This window comes from Vespula pensylvanica, chromosome 14 (genome assembly GCF_014466175.1).
Source record: "Vespula pensylvanica isolate Volc-1 chromosome 14, ASM1446617v1, whole genome shotgun sequence".
Lineage (NCBI taxonomy): Eukaryota > Metazoa > Arthropoda > Insecta > Hymenoptera > Vespidae > Vespula > Vespula pensylvanica.
The window spans coordinates 177,661-200,632 of record NC_057698.1 but is presented as its reverse complement, the minus strand read 5'-3'; the positions used below and the strand labels follow the sequence as shown (position 1 = coordinate 200,632).

Sequence of the window (22,972 nt, the reverse complement as noted above, 5' to 3'; positions counted from 1 at the left end):
TTATTTTTCTGTTTTGTATTTATAATTTGGAAATTGTTTTAACAAATTTTTACTATCGATAAAGTAGTACAATAAAAAGTACATATTAATGACATAGAATTACACAGACTTTTAGTTCAACATCTGTACTTTTAAAGGCAGATGGAATGACACTTGGTTCGTTTGTATGTTAATTTTGATTTATTACGATCCTTACTCATTCTGCTCCTATTTGTAATACATCAAAGCATACTGCGCATACGCGTACAGGCTTGTTCAACCCAAATTTCAAGATGGGAACGTCTTGACCTGAACATTTACTACATAGGATTCTCCCGCAGTGCCGACTACAATAAGAAAAAGATAGTGTAATAAAAAGCTAAGGATACTTTCACGTTGTACCGACGAAGTAAGATAATTCTTACCAATGATGTTTACGCATGGTTATAGAAAACTTTGTGCCACACTCCAAACATAGATCTTTATCCGCCCATGGTGCTTCTTGCGTCAAAGAATCTAATAATCTGTACAACAATTGCTTTGTTGCAACTTGATAATTAAAAATTGTGATACCATCCTTGTTCATTGAACCAAGACAAGCTCCAGAGCGTACTAGTGTACGACATAAATTGCCGTTACCTTTCATATAGGCAATTAACAGTGGTGTATTTCCATCTAAATCTGAAATGGAAGTATTCCAACAATGCTGTGCTTAGAAAAAGTATACGCGCGTAAGACTTAAAAATCGATTTAATCATTGATCTAAAATTAATTATTATTACCAGTGTTATTGACCGGATATTGTGACATACACTCTAAAAAGAGTTCACATATAGTCGCAGCATTGTCTCTTCCGCATCTAGCTAATTCGTGTAAAGGATTTCTGCCTTTAAGATTTACTGCTTCCGCGTCCAAAGTACATTCTGTTAATAATGTTCTTACGACTGAAACATGACCTTCTCTAACGGCTACGTGTAATGCATTATCGCCATCTGCATTTACCGCATCAAAATTAATATTGTTCTAAAAGATTAAATATATGTATATAAACATATAGATTTTTTATAATATATCTTTTGTATAAAACATGTTCGTAGCGATTAATATAGTACTCGAGTCCTTTAAAACATTCACGAAAGATATATTTACATGCAAGAGCGCGGACACAACTGTAGCGTGTCCAGCTTTTGCTGCAGCGTGTAGTGCAGTATTTCTATTTGCATCTGTATCGTTGACACGTGCTTCAGCTAAAATCAAACTTCGCACCAACATTTCATTTCCAGAAATGGCAGCAAGATGTAGCGGGGGCGTTTGTGTAACGTCGTGTACTCTAGAATTTACGTCTACCTAAAATAAATAAATTCAGATTTTGTATTGATCTATCCTTCTATATGTACATCATAATGTTACTATCGCAGTGGCAATAATCTTATCATCTCATTGCATTCGTAAATAGCGTATATATACCTGTATAGAAAGTAAAAACAAAATGCTTTCCATATCTCCTTTTTGTATAGCAGTGTGTAAAAAGTTTCTTCCTTTATTATCATATTGTTCTGCAGCTTTTGGTAACCTTTCTAGTATTGCCTGTGCCGCTTTATTGTTACGAACAGTTAAAGCCGCCGCGAATGGTGTTAATCCCTTTTTATCTCTCTTATTCAAATCTATATTAGGATGACACAATAGTAATGATATTATTTGCGAATGTTGATTTTGTATCGCCACATGAACAGGAGTTTTTCCTTCTGCGTCACGAGTATTCACATCGGCTCCGTGTTCAATAAGAGTCTGAACAACTTGTTCAAGACCCCATTGGCAACACAAATGCAACGGAGTACATTCATCCTTTGCTTCATCCCCTCCAGTGCCATTTGGTCCTGGACGCCTGGGAGCGTTTAAATCGCAGCCGCTATAAAAATCAATATTTAGTAATATTTAAGAAGTATCAGGAACAACGTTCCTGTGTTAATTTCATAAACAACACTTTCATATGCACGAAATACCTTCTTATGAGAAATTGTGCAATGTCTTCTTTATTTTCATCGATTGCTCTGTGCAATAAAGTTTGTAAACATCCATCCGGCCCAGGACCCCAGCAATCGGCATCTGCTCCATGTTTAACTAAAATAGAAGCAGTATCTTCTTGATCCGAATCCAGTGCATCCCATAGTGGGCATCCTACCGACGTATCTACGCCCCGCCTACAAAGAGCTTCAACCACCTCGCTAAGTCTGCAGTGCACGCAAAGTTGCAACGGCGTCTCTCCATTAGTTGTCCTATTAATATACTCTTTGGTAAATATAAATATATTCCCTATTAGTCTTTTACCGATGTCACTTACTTTGCATTCATTTCTGCATCATTTTCTAACAAAAAAATGGCTGTTGCTGAATCTTCCTTTAATATCGATTGATGTAACAACGTTAGTCCTTCTTCATTGCGCTGATTCACATCGGCTCCAGCTTTTATTAAAGCTAATACGATATCTTTGCCCTTCTTAAATGGAGCTTTTATCGCTAAGCTTAAAGGCGTTTCCTTTGCTTTGTTTTTCAAATTTAATTGTAAATTTGCACCTTTAGCGTTCAATAATTCTTCTACAATGTCTAAATAAAAATGCGAAACTGCAATATGTATGGGCGCATCTTCGGTGGTAAGAGTGACCATGTCTGTCGGTATGCCATGTTGTAAAAGAACTTTTGTTAATTGTTTCGAACCGACTTTACAAGCCTCGTGTAAAATTGTGTAACCATCATTATTTGTTTTTGTTAAGCTATCTTTGCAATATTCGGTTAAGAACAAGGCAGCTTCCTCTTTATTTTCTCTGATTAAAACGTGTAAAAGAGTGTCACCTGTATCCTCATACACAGGATTAGGCGTTGCTTTTCTGAGTAAAAGTTCCTTAGCAAAATATGATTGGAATGGATCTATTTTCATTGCTAAACATAATGGAGTATCGTCTTTATTAGTTCTTGCATCCAAATTTATATCTTTGGATGTAACTAATAAATTAAATATCGGCTTGTTTTTCTCCGAGATACAACTATGTAATGCGGTCCTAAAGGATAAAGTAAATAAATTAAATTGATATAGACAATATTTAAGAGTTCAATAGAGTAAATATACTACATGTATAATCTTCATTATTAATTACCATCCTCTGTGATCGTGCAAATTAGAATCTATTCCAGCTTGAAGTAATTTAGAAGCAACAGCTATAATATTTTCAGTGTCATGCTTTGTTACTAAATGCAATGCAGTGCATCCTTCAAATTCCTTGTAATCATCCAGGTTTTTCATATTATCAGTAAATTTAATAGGTTCACATAATTTCTGAGTATTTCCACTGTTCTCTAATTGTTCAATGATGAATTGAGCAGAATACGAGTCACCTTTTAAAATAGCATTCTCAAGTAAAGAAAGACCTCTAGAATCTTTAGCTGTAAGATTTGCGCCATGTTCAACCAAGGTTCGTGCTAACGAGGGCTGACGTGCTTTCAAAGCTACTTCCAGTGCTGTTTCTCCTTTCTGATCAACTACATTAACTGCTTTGGGAAGCTAAACAAATACATGGGAACATAAAATATATCACTCCATTTTCTTTTAAAAACAATTTTCTGAAATATGATATTTTTTTAACTATTCAACTACTACATAGAATTATTTTCATCCCGCTTACGATTTTGATCAAATTTTAAATGATAATAGGGATACAACGAAGATATTGAGGGAGAAAAGAAAAACTATTAATTTTATAACGAATGAGTCATTCGATTTGTTAATCATTAATTCAATTAAAATGATTAAGTAACTAATTCAAATTATCATATAATCATCAATGTCATATAATTAAAGTTGGTTAAACAATCAAACTTTATTCGTCGATTACAATTGATAATTGAATATTTCAATATTAATCGTCAATCGTTAATCGAATTACCAACACTGTTAGGCGAAACGAATATATTGGAAAAGTTTGAGAACCACTGTTGGAGAGTAGTCATACAGGAATGCAGAATTGGTCACGGAGGAAGCGTAGAGATTACTTTCCGATATGAATACGCGACGATATACGGGCGAATCGAAAAGAATACGGAGATGATGTCGTAGTAAATGATACGGTTGTTTAACCAGTTGTTTCTCTGTATGTGCAAATTTAACTTAATTTTAAAGATAAAAATGTATAGGAAAGACACTATCTTGCGGTACAACAAATTAAGAAAATAAGTAAAGTAAATATCGATCTAGTGTATCTTGTGCACAAGCATGTATTGCTCATTTAATTCGTTTTAATTCGTTTTAATTCGTTTAAATTCGTCTTGAATTGGTGAACTTAAAAAGTGAAATTTCAAAGTGCATCGATACAAGTCAACATAACCGTAAAAGAAAAAATCGAAAGAGTCGCGTTTTATGCCATTTTTTGAGTATAGTATTTTAAAAATGCATCTGCTTTGACAATATTGGTCGAGCATCGAATGAAATACAAAAGAACGTATGATAAAGTATTCGTTTCGAAACACACGAAATACATTCCCGTTTATTTTTTTTTAGCAAATGATAATTGTTTGCCACTGCGAATGATCCTATTTTATGTTCTGCTTAAAAAATATTTTTAAGATGCGAGTGGAAAGTTCGTTAATTCAATTAGTCACTATATTTTTATGTAAGTAGAACTTTCACGTACATTGTACTACATTTATTCCTATTGCAAAACACTTTGATATATTCATGAGAATACTACACTACATAATAATTTGTGTATTTGTAGATATTTTAAAAACAAAAGCAGAAGGCATTATGTGCTACCGTTGTGTAGCAGCATTTTCAGGATATGACAAATCCGAACAACTTTGTTCCCAATTCAATGGAAATAAAACGTTTCAAGTTTCTTGTCCTACGTCAACATTTTGTGTAAAAAAAACTATCTATTATAAATCACAAAGTATGTGTACTTATTAAAAAGGCAATATTAAAAGGGCAAGTAATTAAAAATTACTCTTAATGCTATTCGACACTGTTTCAGCATCCATGGTTAAAACGGTTCAAAGAGACTGTGCTACTCAAAAGTATTTATCTAAATCTTACGACCATGAGAAAAGAGAATGGTACGATACGGAAGAAGTAATAAAAACAGTTTACGAAGAGGGTTGCGCTACTGGCGAGGACAGAGGAGCAACTGGTAGACCACCCGAGTATTGCTACTGCAATTCCAATTTGTGTAATTTCTCTCCTTCAAATAACACAGTAAATGCGACTACTGTCTCCCTATTGATGCTATTTTTGTTATTTGTTAAATTCTTACACGTTTAAGAGAAATGGTAATGGAATTTTATTGTTCAAAAGGCTAATGCAAATATTGTAATGCATATATAGGATAAAAATTTAAACATTGATTATACGCGAGGTATAATTTCAAAGAAAAATATCTACTATGAGATATATTCAATGCATTTCTTATCATGCAACAGTATTCAATGCAATGAATGCTTATATTCAAGAATGTACTTTTAATATTGTGTATTGTATTTATACAAATTTACATAAAAATAGATATTAATACTTTTGTGATATCATTATGTTAAGGAAATATTTAAGTACAATAAAGAGAAGCAGAATCTCATATATCATGTTGAACAATTTAACAATAACAAAAAAAATTTAATCTCTATTAAGGATACTGTTTTATTTACAATTTGCATATTATTTAATATACTTCGCGATATATATTTCACCAGCGAATAAATTAATTTAACCTTTTATACAGCCGTTACGTATATATTTTTATTACTCACCTCTTTCATTATATCATATATATTTCCTAATTTGCTATGCGATACGCATAGTAGCTTTTTTACATTGAATGAATGGAAAGTAGTTAAATAAAAGAATGTTCCTTACCTCTGCATTATTTTCAACTAAATATAAAAATACAACGTCCTCCCTTATTAAACGAACTGCCGAATGTAAAGGGTACGTGCTTTTAGTTTGTAATAATTTATATAATAAAGAACCAGGCATCTCTTTGAAATCCTCTCCTGTTAGGTCTTCCTATAAATAAAATTTGGAAGTTAATGATCGTTCAAGTATTAATGATAGAAATACTTGACAATAAGTCCTCTATAGAAATACTTCACCTACCCAGTGCGCAGAGATCAAAGAACTACAGTGATCTCTGAGTTTTTGTACGCCCAATTCTTCGGCAGCTACGTACAATTGAACACAATCTTTAAGACCGACAACGCCGACCAAGTACTTTTCACATTGCTCGACCAATTCTGATAATTGAAAAGTTGAAGCAGCCCTCATCAAGTCCAACGTCAAATTCTCTTGGGAAACCTTTCCTGTGTAAATCCATTTCAATAAAACTAATCCTACGCATGTATCTAAACTGCTCCAATCTGTAAAGGGTTTACCCTTTGAAATAATTCCTGAAAGATCCATTTAATCAATCATTCACGTTACCTAACACCGGTGTACCAGCAAGAATAGAATCGCCAAAAAAGTCGCTACGAGCCGACAGTACAAATTTATGAGCTGGTATTTCTTGATCCGCTAATTTAATGGTAATATCACTGAAAACAAAAAATGCATAGTTCACGTGCGCTTAGTTGTGGAATCATTAATGATTCTTTTGACCTGTCATAGAACACATAAAATATTAATATACCTGTAGTTATGTTGATTGTATAAAGACGCTACTGTCGTTAAAAGCCGACCAACAAATCCATTTTCTTGTTTATTTGCAGTTGCAATGGCGTATTCACGCTGTAATTCTGCATTTGCATTGTACAAATTGACATACTGTTCTCGCAATAAACACAAATGTTGTTGCCATTTTTGTGCCTCTGTAGTATCTTCTAAAATGCAAACGAAATATCTCCAGTACGTTAAGATCTCGTAAAAGCATACAAGTAGATTTTTAATATTATTTAAAAAAATGTTTTCATAAACCCACCCATAATCTTCCGTGTAATTGTTTAAAATGACCTTAAACGTAGGGCAAATCTTTCGATCGACGGCATCCACAGGCCGCTATCTATGTAAGTTTGATTTTATAACAAATGTATAAAAAAGACTGTAAAACTTGATTTTGGAAAAAGACTATATGCGACGACACAAACACTTGAAAAAAAAACGCGAGAAAGGGACAATTTATTAAATATCCGCCCACACTATTTACTGCATCTGTCAGTTGCATTCATCAGCGCAACTATCTGATAAACCTAATGCCACACGAATGATGGAAAAAGTTCCTATGTATCATCTATCTGTATAATGATAGATGATGATCTATTTGGGAAATCGATTATACGACGTTGATGATATAGTCGAACCGTTATTAAAATATTTAACGTTATCGTACAGATTTTAATTCTTAAGTAATTCTTAGTCCAACATCATTATTGCTCTGCATTACTTCGAATTAAAATTAATTTATATACTCATATATAAATTAAGCTAAAATATAAAAGCAATCACGATTTTATTATTATACGTCATCGTATTTACTATTGCAATTTTTTCTTTAATAAGAAGAAGGAAAATTATTGCACCATTAAGAGGAGATATTTACAATCTTGTGAACGCAGTACAATAGTTTGTTCATACTTTCAAGATTTTTTTCCGCAAATACTAACGCGCCATTTGTGAATAGGTGCGCATTTAAATCGTGCTAAAAACAGTCGATGAGATAATTTGAATCGAAGTACAAGCATCATTATCCAAGGAAAATAAATGATAAACGTTAAAGCATATAACCTCTCGTTCCTAATGGCTATCCATCGGATTTTGATGCCTTCGTACACGGTATTTTTAAGGAGAACTAATCAAAGATTTAAAGACGGTTGATTGAATTTTAAAATTTTATTATCCATTATGAAATAATGTGAAGTCGTAAAATAACGTCGAGCAAAATTGTTGCAATTATTAATAAATACTTCGCTTTTTCGACGAAGTTTTGGCTCTTGAACAGTTAGCCATGTCACTTCTAAGAAAGACGATTTAAAAAATGGCGCCGGCGAATTTTTTTGATATAGGAGATAGTCGGTACCTCTTGGTCAGGAAGTTCTGTCATATTTTATGTTCAAGATAACCGCAGCTGGACTGCGACGTTTAGCAATGTCTGCGGTACAAAAATTCGAAGTTTTGTTTGTGTTGGGTGGGCCAGGTGCAGGTAAAGGTACGTTATGTCGTCTTTTATCCGAGAAGTATGGTTATGTTCACTTGTCGGCCGGCGATCTCTTGAGGGAGGAGAGAACCAAACCCGGTTCGGAATTCGGTGAGCTTATCGAAATTCATATTAAAAATGGGAGTATCGTTCCGGTGGAAATTACTTGTACTCTATTGGATCACGCCATGAAAATATCTAAGGCACCGAAAAAAAGATTTCTCATCGATGGTTTCCCACGAAACGAAGATAATTTAACCGGATGGGCCAAGGTACGCATTCCATCATTTTATAAGAGTACCGACGACTAGAGTTCGTCGCTAATGTCTGTGATATTTATTCCTTGCGACAGGCCATGTCTGACAAGGTGCTTTTGAAAGGAGTTTTATTCTGCGAATGTTCCAAAGAAGTCTGTACTCAGAGATGTCTCAATCGTGGAGCCAAAGGTAGCGGGCGTAGCGACGACAATGAAGAGACCCTTATAAAGAGGCACGAAATTTATATAAAAAACACATTGCCTATAATAGAACATTATGAAAAGCAAGGCCTGGTATATAAGTTCGATTCTATGAAAGCACCATTGGAAGTATTGAAAGATGTAGAAGAATTCTTACCTAGCATAGGATGGTAAATAAGACGACGAGCTATTATTATATGGGAAGAAATAACCGTACGGTCGATACTTTGTCTTAGTTACTATATATCGATCATTGATTTTACAAGCCTTTGTTAATTAATAGTATTTCCCCTTTATGAAGAAAGAAAATATGTGCTAGACATAGTATGAGAAAAAATTATATTACCCTTATACAGTATATTTTTATTAATTGGTATTTTGGGATTATTTTATCAGGATTATATTACAATCGCGTAATTGTAGAACGAACTGCTCGCTGTAGAAATTATGTGACCTTCATATAACATTCCTTGATGCGCATTATTGTAAAATTTTATCTGGGAGAGAATGTGGGAATAGGAGAAAAGTGTTTTGTTTAAATTGTTGACGATGATAAATAAGATCGAATAGAACTGTAAATTCTTTGATACTGAGTTGTATACACGAACAAGAGATATTGTTATAGTACATACACAAATGTTTTTAAAAGATGTTACCAGAATGCCAGGTATGAGATATACCGATATACCTATACACGATTGTGTAACGATGTAGCGTTGACACTCACTGCTAAATAGGCAAATTATAAAAATGGGTATAGGAATTATATTATGGTGATCACAATTTAATAACGATTTCTTTTTCTTTTTTCTCTCTCTCTCTCTCTCTCTCTCTCTCTCTCTCTCTCTCTCTTTTTTGTACGACCTCTAGGTAAACGACCGCCCGGAGCAACAAGTACGAAATAATTTTGGAAGGTGGGAAGATATGACGAGGCGAGAAGAGAAACGTCGTTTTTACTTTACGGTCGAATCGAAACCCTGGAACCCGTTAACAACTCTGAGACGTAAATCGAATTATATCGCGATATCGCGATAACCGAGCATGTTTTAGCGTTCTAATTTGATTTTATGATGAATATTAATCTCTCGAGAAGAGAAAAGAAAAACTATGTAAGAAGCGAATACGTCCACGACAGGTGGACGAGTACGAAGGGCGGCCACGAGTGGCTCCTCACAGTTGCCCGTTCCTTTATATATGTATCCATCCTGTGTAATATGCATAAATTTCGAGCTCGACAATGGATATTGATATTGGCGACAACGTGATATTATCATTTTTCCAACGTGAACGATAACGATAGGACTTTCTTTGAGGTCGTTGTAATGGAAGCGTCGATAACCGAGATTTTCGTGCGTCATTCCAAGTAACTCCATAAAATTTTCACGTTTTTTTTTGTTCGCGTCCGGATTTCGAAACCAGTTTCTTTTTTTCTTTCCTTTTATCCACAACTTTCTCGTACTGTTCCGTTCGAAATTTCATGTCGCGCGTTCCTACACCAACCACCAACCGGCGACCCGCTTTCAATGGGTTCGTCGTCATCAAATTGTACCTACGAGATATAACAGAAACGCAGAACTTCGCCTCTTTCGATTTTCAGCTTCGATACTCGATCGACCTTTCGCACGACTCTTGCTTTTTTCCCCTTTTCTTTAATCTTCCGAATGACAGTCAAGCGTCGTATTTTTTAAAGGAAAATGTTGACAGGTCATAACGCGACGAGTTTCTTACGTACATAACGACGTACTTACTCGCATCGATGAATGCATTAAATCGTGCGCCTCATTAACAGGACGTTGACATTTACTCGAGTAAACATCGTCCTGAATCACCGATAACGTTGTTCCGCCTATCGATTAACGATAATACTTTTGTAATTTTTATCTCGTCCGATTAAGATCTCAAGTTTCTTCCTCGAGTACACATAAATCGAACAGTTTTATTTTACAAAAACAATATCGAGTAAGAAGAAGAAATGGAAGAAACGAAAGGAGGAAAACGTAGCTCGAAAAAGAGTGGAAGATAAAGAATTTTTTATTCTACACATTTTTCTTTTCTTTCTTTTTTTTTTTTTCTATGAACGTTCAATCATCATCGAGAATAATCCTGGAAAATTGAAATTTTTTACTAGTCCTAATGTATCGTAAGAAATCAAATAAATAAAAAACAATCAGGGGAAGTTAATCTCTGATCGGAAATCGAATTAGGAAGGAGGATTATCGTCGATTTAGGAAAATGGCCAAATTCTTGTTCTCTCCGGTTCGAGAGAGTATCGGCAAGACCAAGACCACGACCAAGACCAAGACCAAGACCAAGACCAAGACCAAGACCAAGACCAAGACCAAGACCAAGACCAAGACCAAGATCAAGAGCGAGAGCAAGAGCGAGAGCAAGAGCGAGAGCAAGAACAAGAGTAGTAGGAGTAGCTGTCGGTAGTAGGTTCGTGTAAGAAGTGTAATCTTCGTTACATCGATAAGAGGAGACGCGATACCGTCGGTCGAGCCGAGGTCTCTTACGAGAGCCGAGTACTCCCCCGAAGCAGCAACTTGCTCCTCCTCGTTAGCTCGTCGTTGTCCAATATATAAGTGAACCGTCGATTGACAGTACGTACAGTCTACGTTTTGCCGTGTTTCTCTCGTTCATGCGGATTTACGCGCGCTCACATTGTAACGTTCACGCGACTATTTGATCGGTCGCTCGCGGCGGTTTTCTTCGACGGGCCGAAACAGTTTTTCGATTCTCGTCTATGATCCTCGAGTTCCATCGATTCAACTCCATTTGTATACGTAAGCTCGACGTACGCGGAAACGACTACGCTCGACGTTAAAATTCTTTGGAGAAATAAAAATGGGTGTCCTTCGAGTGGCCAATCCTCGTCAATTCGCAAGATTATCTCCTTCGATCGATCTTTCTGTTTCTTTCTTCGCCTTTCTTATTTTTATTTTCACGGTAGCATCGAACGTACAAGCAGGTCTCTCGATCAAACCAGAAACGATCCTTTTGAACGTTTTCACGCGACCCTTTAAGCCTACCAAATGGAGTACCGACGAGTGTCAGCGAGACAGCGCCATCTACTTGGAGGAACTCGCGCGTTATACACCGTGGGCTTTGAAGAGTGAGTAAATATAGTAAATTTCGAAAATGGCAGAGTTCGGTGCAGCGGCCGTTGTTCCACAGAGCGATCTAGAGAGATCATTGGTTTCGGATCGTCGAAAACGTATCGTTCTCGAAACAATACCGGTTTCTTCGTTCCGTTCGTTCGTCGAGTCCGTTCGATCGAAAGACATTGGATAATAAGAAATGGTAACGAGGACGAAGGGAAAAGAGGCGACGAGCGAAATATTCAGACGATAACTGGATGTTATTAATTATCGTGAAATATCGATAGAAAAGGTAAAGTCCGTGTTAACGGGGAAAAGAGATGTGCTCGGAACGTACGTAAAGCGCACCGATCTGTGTAAGTTAACGCACGCGCCTTTACGCCTTTCCTTTTCCTTTTTCTTTCTTAATTTTCCGATAGATCCACGAGTGGAGCTCCGTGTTATCGTAAAGATACCACGCACGCTGCCACGGTAAACGGCCGCTCGTTGCGGTTCTTTTTCTTCTCTCTTTACTTACCATCGGCCTATCTCCTGATCGATGCTTCTACGAAAATCTATGATCATTTATCACGGTCATTCTCGCGTAAGAAACAACTGGTATGTATATGAAACGGTTGTAATCGGTTTCTGCGTCAGCCGAGAAAACGAAGTGGGTCAATAAGAAGTAACTATGGTGCCGATGACCGTCCTTGTGTATCAGGGTTTATCTGTCTCACTCGATATTAGATAATCGATCGATTTCCCTTACAGCTCTCTCTCTCTCTTTCTCTCCTTAATTCTCAAAGCAACGAAGACGACATTCGAGCGTTTTAATTGTTCGTTTATTCTACAATCGGAATTTCTTTGATCGAGCTTGATGCGCATCGAAGCTCGATTACGAAAAGCGACCTTCGGGTGCTTACGTAACATCGAGATTACGCATCCGTTTATTGAATGGTATTAACAGTCAAAAGATTATGCGCGTTCCCAACTTTTTATATATTCCTTAATCGGTAAACTAATTTTGTAATTTCGAAAGAACGACAATACTAGCAATATCATCGTTTATTTTATTTTTGCATTTATATCTTTGAACTTTACTGTGAACTTCAAAAATATAAATCAAAGCACACTTATCAATACGCAAATTGTAATGTAAATAAGGAAAGCGCTTCGCTTTATCGTTTGAAATAGTTTTTCGCATGCATATTCGACCGATACTCGATCACGTAACGACGTTAACTTATCGCTTGCGAAAACTTCATCGGTTCGGTTCGGAAATGTATCTGGCATTGAATCATCCTGATCGTACATGCACATTTATGTGTATATGCGTTTTACGTTGTTCGCGAATTCTTTGCTCGATGCACACGATGCTTTCTCACAATCGACGCGAGTCGAACGTATTGGGGACAGACGAATATTATAGAACGCTTTTCGATCGTCGTTATAACGTTGTAACCGGTTTTCAAGTTGTTGCGAATTTGGCATAGGATACATTGAAATATCAAGAAGCTTTAAGAAAAACTCTTTATCTCTTCGTTACGTTATTTTTTCAAATATTTATTAATCGACAATTTATTAATCGATTCTTCGAGTCGAATGAAATTGTTTTTACTTTACAATCGTGTTCGCTTCGAAAACCACTTTGACTCGTTTTCTTATTTTTTAGTGTACGACGCCTCTGTCAAAATCCCATCCGGTATCATTACTGGAAATTATAAACAGTTGGGCAATTACGACGAATGTCTGCAGGTTGAGAGCGATCACGGGATTTCCGGTCAGTCTTGTAGTGCCACCATACAATTCGAAGTAGCCGAGGATAATGGTGCATCCAGAGAATTAGACCTCGGTGACTTGCTCGTCAACGTCGCCGTCGCATCCGTAAGTTTTTCTTACATATAGAGAAATGTCCTCTTCCTCTTTCCCCCTCTCTGTCTCCTTTCGAAAACGTTTTCTATTCGTTCGCAAAAGTTGTTCCTATCGAACGATCTTCGTAATTTCGACGAGAGTATTTAAGTACATGTAGGAAGCAGAAGTGAAATACGACGGAATATAATAAAATGAGAGAGATCGCGCGAGTAATCTTACTCGATTGAGTAATCGATAATGTTTCAATAAATCATTCTTCGTGAACTCTTGGACGCGACCTTGCTAACTGCATCGTGTGTAATTTCAACGCGTGAACGTAAACACATAATAGAAAAAAAAGTGTTCCTACTTTTTGCACTTTTTTCTAAATTTTCTCAAACGGGGAGGGGAAGAGAGAGAGAGAGAGAGAGAGAGAGAGAAGAGAGCATAGGAAGAACACCCCAAGGCTTCGTTCAATCGACGATAGAGACGATGCAGAGTCGTTGCGTCCGTAAACACAATGAACTCCATGCTTCGAAGGTTCCTTTTGTTCTCGTCGCGAGCGAGTAAAAAATAACTATTTAATAACGCGATCGCACTCGCATCGAGTAACATTTAAATATCGTGCGTAAATTAAAACGAACATCGGTGCAACCTAGACCTTCGCATCGTGTGTTTACGTGACCATTTCTTTGTCATAGCACTACCGAGACCGTTTACTTTTATTTCTTCTTTTTTTCTCATCTTAGAATGCAACGAAATGGCGCTCGGGCAATACGATCATTTACGAATGGATGTGGTGCGTACCATCGAGTTGCAATCATTCGGAGGTACAAGAGTTCTTGGAAATCACATTGGATCCTTTAAAAGTCGAAGGTCGCGTCGATTTCGTGATAAACGTTCCAATCAAGTCTTGTCGTACTTTGAAAACCGAACGAACAACGTTCGATCCATCCGACTGGATTTACATGTAAATAGATGAACTATAGTCTTTACTCGTTGACCGTACCGATGGCTGATTTCTCATTTGATAAAATTACAGATCGATTCTCGTTATCTTTTCGTTGATCATTATCGCTAGCACAACTTTCGATATCGCACGTAGAGGACATTCGAGTTCATTGAATCCAAAAGGTGAGTCTTATCTTCCAATTACCGTTAATCGTTGTATTACGTCGTGGCTCATATCTCTTTTTTTTTTTTTCTTCCTTACTCCAAGCGAGATCTCACGTGTTTCTTTCAGGTAAAAAATATATTTTATTCAGCAGCTTCTCCTTTTATACGAATTGGAAGAATCTTTTCAATACCGACAGACATCAAGATTCCGTCGCATGTTTGGACGGATTGCGTTTTCTAAGTATATGCTGGATCATTTACGGTCATACTTATTACATGGAGGTCATGGGTATTAATATGGATCTGACGCAAGTACCAAAGGTGAGTTTAAGTTCGTCTAGGAATTATGAAAGAGAGAAGAAGAAACTGAATCCCGCATTGTGTTACTCGTAACGTTACCTCGATCGTTCCTCGAATTAGATGCACGAAAGTTGGAGTAAGATGTTGGTACTGAATGGAAACATGGTCACCGACACGTTTTTCCTTCTCAGCGGAGTTCTCCTTGCTTACACCGAAGTAATAAAAAAGGAAAAAAGTTCTAGCTGGAAGTTGGACGTTATAGGTCTTTACCTTCATCGCTATTCAAGGTATCGATACTTTGGTAGGAGTATATAGATGCTACGTAGTATAATGGTACATAGATAAGCTAAACGTGTGAAGTTTAAAAAGAAGTCAAAGAAAAAAAGAAATAAAAAAAGAAAAGAGAAGAAAAGAAAAGAAAAAGAAAGAAAGAAAAGAAAAAACAAAGAAAAAAAAGAAAAGAAAAAGAAAACAAACAAAACAAAACAATACATTCTTTCGCGCAGGTTAACACCAGCGTACGCAATGATGATCGGCTTTTATGCTACTATATATAGCAAATTCGGAAGTGGTCCGCACTGGGACGTCTGGGTCGGTTCCAATCGAGATTATTGCCGTGATAATTGGTGGAGCAATCTTCTCTACGTTAACAACTACGTCAACGTTCCCGACATGGTAAATCGTCGAGTCATAGCTCTACGAAAGAAAATCTTTTTCCTTTCTCAACGATCGACTCTCGTTCAAAGCCTTATCAATATTTTAGTGCATGTCCCAATCATGGTATCTGGCGACGGACATGCAATTGATCTGGTTATCCCCGATCTTCCTTTACCCGATGCTCAAGCCAGCTCGAAGAATATTCTTTTGGATCGTCATTGGTTTTGCCTTTGTACTATCGATGCTCCTACCATTCGCTGTGACTTTTATCTATAGATATACAGCGACGATGTTCTATTACAAGGGACAAGAGGACATGGCCAACGTATTCTTGAACGTTTACACGAGAGTTTACACCAGAGCCGGGCCTTACATCATCGGCCTTGCACTTGGCTATCTATTGGCCAAAAGACGTTCTTACGATCTTAAATTACGTATGGTAAGTGAACGACTTTGCGCGATTTAGGACGAATTCGATCAACGATTTAAATACGCGCGACATTGGTATAGCCCTATATAGTGTCCGGATGGTTGATCGCCATTGCTGTAGGACTGTCTGCCGTCCTTGGAGCACGAGAGATGTATTTCGATAAGCACCCCTACAACAGATTGGAGGCTAGCTTCTACGCTGGCATGCACAGACAAGCGTTCGCTCTTGCCGTCTCTTGGATCATATTCTCAAGCGTCTATGGATATGCAGGTAATCGTAGATCAAACCTGCTTACACGTAAAAGATGATTCACGTGATGTATAACGAGTCGGTCTAACGATAATTTCAAGTACAGTCATGTGAGCAATCTTGATCGTAGAGCAATGAAAAGAAAGAATTACGATAGATGAATCGATTTGCGAAGGTCCGATCGGAGAATTCCTTTCCTGGCGGGGCTGGACACCTCTGAGCAGATTGACTTACAGCGCTTACCTTTGCCATTACGTCTTTCTATTATCCCGAGCCGGAAGTGTGCGCACCACCGGCGATTTAACGTCGATGAGCGTGGTAAGCATGTGCGATCTTCTGCGATTAATTTTATTATTAAAGAGAACGAACGGACTTACGGATAATCGCGTAAACGTTGCACTCTGTAAAATATCACAGTCGACGGTTTAACAAATAGAATCGATCCTCCGTAAAGTCACGCGCAACTTCGAATCTGCTACTATATTATACTTACATCCGTATATACCCGTACTTTTAATATTCGCACTTTTTCTTTTTCTCCGGAGAAGATTGATTCGATGGTTTTTTTTTCAGATGTACGCTTTCCTCGGTAATCTATCCTTCACGATGGCGCTCTCCATACTCTGGAGTCTTTCCTTCGAGATACCCTTCATGATACTGGATCGAACGTATCTCTCTCGCAAGAGGAAAACGAAGGACGATCGCGCGAAAGTGTTCGGTTCGACGGACTCGAAGAAGGAGATTTACAGAACGACCGAGGATTCCTCCTCGTCTACGGTGGCTGAGATCTACAAGAACGTTACGAATAGTGAAAATATTCGTTCGACCTGTGACTCGGAGGAGACCGTCGATTATTACGTGATCGACGAAGAGGCAAGGAATAAAGGAGTGATCTCGTCCGAAGATAGGACGAAAGATGAAAACTGTGGTGATTGCATTTACGTTATCGGTGCTTCCGAGCTCGACGACAACAGAAATTCGCTCGACAGATCTGACTTGGAGGAGGGACGAACTAGGACAGAACGGATATGATCTCTTCCAAGTTTCTTCTATATTTAATATTTTTTAATCCACGTTTCTTTTTAGTCGATAAAACGTTGACGTCTAACGAGACCAAGGTCAAGATACTACGTCCTCGTAACGTACCGCATAACGAATAGTCGCCTCTTTGTCGCACGAGTCTTACCGACAAGTATGTCCTCTTTCACCGCGATATCTTAACATCGACAGTCCATCCCGGACTTATCGTTCTATCGATAAAATAATCTATAAGCAATTCGTTCTCGCGTATCGATAAATACAAAAATCCGCGATAAACCAAAATCCTTCGACGATATGCCTTTAGGTTTGTATCTACAGTACTCCGAGCGTCTCGTTAGTTTTAGCTAATTATCTCGCATTCGGATTAGACGAAGTAACAAACGTCAAGTGATAATCATTTAATCGTTTGCATCTACCTCTTTTCCGCGTCGTATACAGGAACATTTTAGAGTATGTACTTACTTACTTATTTAGACGCACAGGAAACAGCCGAACGTATTCGTGGCCCATACAAATGGGCCCGACAAAGAATATAATACTTCCTTTAGTTTCTTTAAACTTTCCTTTCTTTAAACGCGTTATTCATTTGCTTTCGAATACTATAGAATTTGACGTATTTATGAATAAAGATGATATTTAGGCGTGCCACTTAAATGTCCCAATTTGTAAATACACTGTACAGTACTAGATAATTATTGTAATATACATCGTATGTGTAATCCATTAGATCGAGCGCGATCGCACGTGCGAACGTTATTTCCAGTTCGTTCCGTCGAGACGCGCAGCGTCGTTTAAAAATAATCGATTGTTCCGTTCAAAGTGCACCTTGCCAAATGTTCTACTTTCGTTCGATTATTCTTTCGGGTCGATTAAAATAAAAAGAAAAAAAAAAGTATTCTCTTTACCTCTCTCCCTCATTAAGATATATTTTTATTTTTACGTTCAACGAAACAAATCTTCGGGGTACTCGATAACGAATTTAAATGTCCGAATCGTCACCGAGGCTCCTCGGTTGTTTATTTAAGCCACCGTTTTCACGTCTCCCCTTTGACTCGCCGTTGACGACGAGTTTATCCTCTCTTCGGTGGAGGCTTAAGCGGACTAAAGTAAGTCGAGAAAATGACAATGCAACGCTTGTCCTATTCGCGGAAGTAATCGATACGTCGAGAAAGTCTTTCGAAAATGATTTTCCGTGTTCTTTTTCGGTACGATTTTTTCGAACAGCTATCCCATTGTACGTTTCTTCCATCATTTCGTAATCTAGCAAGCGACTTGATCAAATAATAAGGAATGTTTTCGACGTCGGGAACATCTCGATTGAAAGAACAATCGAAGATCGAAAATCAAAAATCGCGAATCGAGTAACACGTACTATATATTATTTCTAACGATGGCATTATTACGACGGAGAATCGTATAATGGAGCAAAGAAAATTCGATTCACTCGTAGGGGGTACGAAAGGGAAATGTTTCGGCACGCGCGGAAAACACCCTTGGGGTTAATGTTTACTTCGTGGGAAAAGAGAGGAGTCGCGTCGCCGATTTCTAAGATTATTTGGCAAAATATCGTAGCGTTATCCCACGACTTGATCGCCTTATAATCGAGCTCGAGGCTAAACGGACGATCGTAAAGACGTGTCTCGGTTAATGTCGAGGAGGCAGCGTCGCGTCTCCATTCGTAAATTGGATACGCGACTGGGTATCTGTCGTGGCGCGATTCAAACGCAACCCCCCGAAGGCACCCCGCAGCGACGGAACAGAAAGGGAGTGAATTTCAGGTTCGGTCGCGTTCTTTTTCTCTCTTCGTGGGTTACCGTCGACGTGTGGTCGACATCTGGGATGCTCGGGACACGTTTTTCCGCAATGAGAACGCAACTGTGACGAATCTCCGATCCCGTAGAAAAGACGATCTCTCTCGAGTAGCATCATCCCCCTATCATTTCGTAGTCATTACTGCGAAAGTAGTCACAGCGCTTGCTTAATGCGAGTCAAAGACGAACGTCTATTTTTTCTTTCCACGCGTTATTGGTACGGTCAATGAGCCCGAACGGCAACACGCTTCGGGGCTACGAAGAACGATTTAGCCTAAAGATTATCTTTCTGGGCTTTCTTCTCTTTTTCCTTTTTTTTCTTTCAATTCCTCTCATTCTTCCTTTTCTTTTTTGTTTTTTTTTTTATCGAAAAGAAAAAGGAACCAGCAGCGGAGTCGAATAAAAATTTCTCGTCAACCTGTACTCGTCCTTCTCGTGAGAAAGAGATTTTACAAAGCTAAAAGTATTTAGCTCTGTTCGAGCTCTATTCGAGAAAACTAATTCGTATGTCATCGCGTCGATATAGAAGAAAAGTATCCGAACACTTAAACTTTCCCGCGATCCTTTAAGAAGCGCAACGAAGGATCATAGAAGAAAAGGCTAGATCCCTTCCTGCAAGATGGGTTCTAGGCGCCAGTCTCTTTTTACCGAATTGCACGACCGACGGTGCATGACGATTTACGATTTTTCTTCGACTTCTTTCTATCGTTGCGCGACGAGTGGGAGAAAGAAAGAGAGAGAGAGAGAGAGAGAGAGAGGGAGACGACGAGTCTCTGACCGCGCTGACGTAGGTAGTTGAAAAGTCTCCTTCGTCCTCATGTGCAAACACTTGAGGCGCCTCACCCCCTCTCTCTTTTCTTTATAAGCGCCTCTTCGTCTTTTATCTCCTTCGCACCCATCGCTACGAAGATAATAAACTTTCTTCCTTTTTCGCAAAGCTATCGCGCGATAATAGACTTGGGATTCTTCGTACCTTCTTTAATGTTCAACGCTTAAACTATCAAGTTATTTTTGGACAATGTATATACATTAACTTATTAATTAAAATCTGAAACAAAGTATATAATAGTATAACAGGGCGATTTGATCGTTTCTCTATTTTACACTTTAGAGAGACATTTTTTGTATATTTTTAAAGTAGTTATACGAAACGGTGGGCTAATTCGTTGACAGCGATTCGAAGGCGTCGCGTGACGATTTATTGACAATGATGTACCGTGACAGGCTCGGCGAGCTAAACTTTTTGCCATCTCGAGAGGCACTACCCTGGGAAAAAGACAGATAAAGCCACTTAAGGCTCCACCGAACTCGAAGCGAACGCCCGGTACATTCGTGTGCGGCGTACTCTCTATTTTCAGCTCTTTTTGCCGCTAATTAGAGCCATTCTAGAGCAGAACGGAATGAATTTTTATCGGCTTATTTCTCTCTCTCTCTCTCGAGCACTCACAGTCGTGAGGCGTACGCATCTCAAGCGCGATCCACTCTTCAAGTTTTCGACTAATCGTAGTCTAATTCTTCATTAGACGAAACCTTAAAATGCCTGCGAATAATAGTAACAAGGAAGAAAATGTTTGTTAGCTGATTAGAAAAAGAGATCCTATATTAACGTGTAAGAAATATAAAAAAAAAAAAACGCGTAACATCAACGTAAGGTGTATCGAGTAATATCTCATTTTTCCGTTTAGCATAGAATTATTTCTAAAAAATTCTTTTCCTTTTTTACGATCCGTAGGTAGTACCGAAGGTCTTGCGAGTGTCAGGAAGATTGTTTACGAATCAACGGGACTGAGAATTTACAAAGGAAGACAGATCGGGTCGTTAAAAAATGATTTAAGCACAGATCTTCTCGGAAGGAACTACTCCTTTTTTTTCTTCTTCTCCTCCTCCCACGTAGTATTGTGTTTATGTATCCGACACGTACGAAGACGCGTTACATTTTCGACTTTACATCGCATATCGTTTTCCTCTTTCTTAGCAGCTTCTTCGGCTACCGAAGAACCGTCGGTCGTCGGCGTTTCTTGTAATACGATACCTTTCGAATTTTTATTAACCCAAATTAGGGATACGTTAGCTCAAATACGTAACAACGAGCTACTGTGTATTCCTCGAGGCCGTAAGGATCGTCGTGTTTTTTATTATTTTCGATACGAAATATGACCATTGTAGTATTTTTTTTCTGCGCGAGTATTTTGTCTCAAATTATAATAACGTAACATTCTTGTATGGTCGTCGATGATGATTATTCGTTACGGAAAAGTTCCGATTGTTACGAATTTCTAAGGTTCTTTCTAAGACGGCACGTGCGTAGAGAGCAGACACGGTCCGTTCGTTTTATGAATGAACACCGGGTTACGACAGAACGAAAGAGAGATCGTAGTAAGCAAAATCCAAAAGGGAGAAGTCGGTGGCGGTGGCGGTGACGGTGACGGTGGTGGTAGTGGTGGTGGCGGCGGCGATGGTGGTGGTAGTAATAGTAGTAGTAGTAGCCTGGCCTTTCTTAACGAGCCTGCGGTGGCTCATGATATACAGAAGACACGTGCACGTAGCCGAGTATTTACATCCCCTTTGGTTCGTCGCACCGGAACGGAAGACCGAAACAGAAGGCTCAAGCTTTGAACGGAAGAAGAAGAAGAAGAAGAAGAAGAAGAACCGAGTTAGCCTCTTCGATAACTGCTTCCTTCCTCGATGAACTCAGCTTTTGAGTTACTTTCGGAAATGATAATCCTCGTTTCCGTTTTGATCCAAGTTTTGATATACTTTTGATATAGGAAATCATCTCTTATGGGAACTTACGAAAGATCTCTTTATACTAATATTAGCGTAAAGAGAAGGTTTAGAAGGGAAGAAAGAGAGAGAGAGAGAGAGAGAGAGAGAGAGAGAGAGAGAGATTTGTCGTTAAAAGAAATTAGACGAGCTCTTGACGGGTCAACGATCAACACGCGAATGTATCTCCTTCGTTTGGTTTTGGTACAAGGACGGTGTCTTATTTACAACAATATTATTTCTCCCGGATTCATGTAGTAACAATTGTTTCGATTAGTTCGTCATAAAGATCGCGCGCTATATTTTTTTCTCCTTTGGCTGCCTCTCAAATTTGTTTTCTCTCGACTTTCTCGATATCGAAGAGCAACAACATCGAGCCGAATACGTTCGCGTTTCTATAGAAGCCTCCATTAATACCCGGTAACGCAATAAACTATATTTAGGGGGCGGCATGGCGTACGCGCGGTATGATTTGATATCTCGTGAAACGCCACATGGCCCCCTGAATTTCTCCCTTCGCTTCTTGCCTCTCTGTTTCTCTCTCTCTCTCTCTCTCTCTCTCCCTCTCTGTCTCTCGCTCTCTCTCCCTCTCTCTCTCTCGATCTTTCTTTCACGAACTTTACCGTTTACTTCGGTCTCCTGACTCCTCCTCGGTTCTCCGTTAAGTAATTAATTTTTTAATCGACCGCTGAAGAAACGCGTTGTGATATCGACTACCTTTTTTTATCGCTAGCTCATGCACAAAAGAAAGAGAGACGTATATAAATCGATAAAAATTCCAAAACAGGAGTAGTTGAGCTCTTTTACGTTTCTCAAGTACGATTATTAACCAAGAGATCAAGGATTGAAACATCCGTTTTTTGTCAAATATTGTAGTTAAGGAGAGAGTTAGAATTGGGAGAGAGAAGGAAAAGGGAGAAGGAAGCACGTGTCATCGACGGAAAAATAAATAAATTTCGGTAGCTGTGCAGAGAGAAAGCACAGAAACACGAGCATCGAAAGAACGCGCGCGCGCGTGTGTGCGGGGAAAGAGAGAGAGAGAGAGAGAGAGAGAGAGAGAGAGAGAGAGAGAGAGAG

General features: G+C 38.3%; 4 protein-coding genes across 6 annotated transcripts; 3 read left to right on the top strand and 1 right to left on the bottom strand.

Moving 5' to 3' along the window:
• LOC122634261 (rabankyrin-5) lies at window positions 1-7,205 on the bottom strand. The gene is made up of 13 exons (XM_043823029.1): window positions 6,932-7,205; window positions 6,644-6,833; window positions 6,439-6,548; window positions 6,115-6,374; window positions 5,875-6,024; window positions 3,131-3,534; window positions 2,321-3,034; window positions 1,983-2,255; window positions 1,447-1,888; window positions 1,129-1,326; window positions 762-1,002; window positions 405-660; window positions 1-326 (listed from the first exon to the last, which is right to left on the bottom strand). The coding sequence occupies exons 1-13, from the start codon at window positions 6,933-6,935 to the stop codon at window positions 197-199; spliced, it is 3,372 nt and encodes a 1,123-aa protein (XP_043678964.1). The 5' UTR covers window positions 6,936-7,205; the 3' UTR covers window positions 1-196.
• On the top strand, window positions 3,910-5,598 carry LOC122634267. 2 transcript variants are annotated; one of them, XM_043823045.1, is made up of 4 exons: window positions 3,910-4,120; window positions 4,528-4,639; window positions 4,745-4,918; window positions 5,000-5,598. In XM_043823045.1, the coding sequence occupies exons 2-4, from the start codon at window positions 4,567-4,569 to the stop codon at window positions 5,284-5,286; spliced, it is 534 nt and encodes a 177-aa protein (XP_043678980.1). In that variant the 5' UTR covers window positions 3,910-4,120; window positions 4,528-4,566; the 3' UTR covers window positions 5,287-5,598. The 2 variants fall into 2 exon arrangements, with proteins under 2 accessions (XP_043678980.1, XP_043678979.1); XM_043823044.1 differs by having other exon boundaries at window positions 3,910-4,208.
• A 477-nt stretch (window positions 7,206-7,682) lies between the features above and the next one.
• Window positions 7,683-9,388, top strand: LOC122634266 (UMP-CMP kinase 2). The gene is made up of 2 exons (XM_043823043.1): window positions 7,683-8,415; window positions 8,496-9,388. Exons 1-2 carry the CDS (start codon window positions 8,056-8,058, stop codon window positions 8,772-8,774), a joined length of 639 nt encoding a protein of 212 aa, XP_043678978.1. The 5' UTR covers window positions 7,683-8,055; the 3' UTR covers window positions 8,775-9,388.
• A 1,611-nt stretch (window positions 9,389-10,999) lies between these two features.
• Window positions 11,000-17,879, top strand: LOC122634262 (O-acyltransferase like protein-like). 2 transcript variants are annotated; one of them, XM_043823030.1, is made up of 11 exons: window positions 11,019-11,712; window positions 13,350-13,561; window positions 14,278-14,498; window positions 14,571-14,662; window positions 14,772-14,965; window positions 15,065-15,231; window positions 15,451-15,619; window positions 15,708-16,040; window positions 16,112-16,301; window positions 16,456-16,598; window positions 16,854-17,879. In XM_043823030.1, exons 1-11 carry the CDS (start codon window positions 11,445-11,447, stop codon window positions 17,310-17,312), a joined length of 2,448 nt encoding a protein of 815 aa, XP_043678965.1. In that variant the 5' UTR covers window positions 11,019-11,444; the 3' UTR covers window positions 17,313-17,879. The 2 variants fall into 2 exon arrangements, with proteins under 2 accessions (XP_043678966.1, XP_043678965.1); XM_043823031.1 differs by lacking the exon at window positions 16,456-16,598 and having other exon boundaries at window positions 11,000-11,712; window positions 16,152-16,301.
• The last annotated feature ends 5,093 nt before the right edge of the window (window positions 17,880-22,972 follow it).

Bases quoted from the DNA above. Each gene is read 5' to 3' on its own strand.
- LOC122634267 (XM_043823045.1), top strand. From the start codon at position 4,567: ATGTTCTGCTTAAAAAATATTTTTAAGATGCGAGTGGAAAGTTCGTTA. The intron at 4,640-4,744 runs GTAAGTAGAACT...GTGTATTTGTAG, and splicing joins ATTAGTCACTATATTTTTAT to ATATTTTAAAAACAAAAGCA. The intron at 4,919-4,999 runs GTATGTGTACTT...ACACTGTTTCAG, and splicing joins TATCTATTATAAATCACAAA to CATCCATGGTTAAAACGGTT.
- LOC122634266 (XM_043823043.1), top strand. From the start codon at position 8,056: ATGTTCAAGATAACCGCAGCTGGACTGCGACGTTTAGCAATGTCTGCG. The intron at 8,416-8,495 runs GTACGCATTCCA...TCCTTGCGACAG, and splicing joins ATTTAACCGGATGGGCCAAG to GCCATGTCTGACAAGGTGCT.
- LOC122634262 (XM_043823030.1), top strand. From the start codon at position 11,445: ATGGGTGTCCTTCGAGTGGCCAATCCTCGTCAATTCGCAAGATTATCT. The intron at 14,499-14,570 runs GTAAATAGATGA...ATAAAATTACAG, and splicing joins CCATCCGACTGGATTTACAT to ATCGATTCTCGTTATCTTTT. The intron at 16,302-16,455 runs GTAATCGTAGAT...CGATTTGCGAAG, and splicing joins AAGCGTCTATGGATATGCAG to GTCCGATCGGAGAATTCCTT.
- LOC122634261 (XM_043823029.1), bottom strand. The intron at 6,375-6,438 runs GTAACGTGAATG...AACCCTTTACAG, and splicing joins TGCTGGTACACCGGTGTTAG to ATTGGAGCAGTTTAGATACA. The intron at 2,256-2,320 runs GTAAGTGACATC...GTATATTAATAG, and splicing joins GATGCAGAAATGAATGCAAA to GACAACTAATGGAGAGACGC.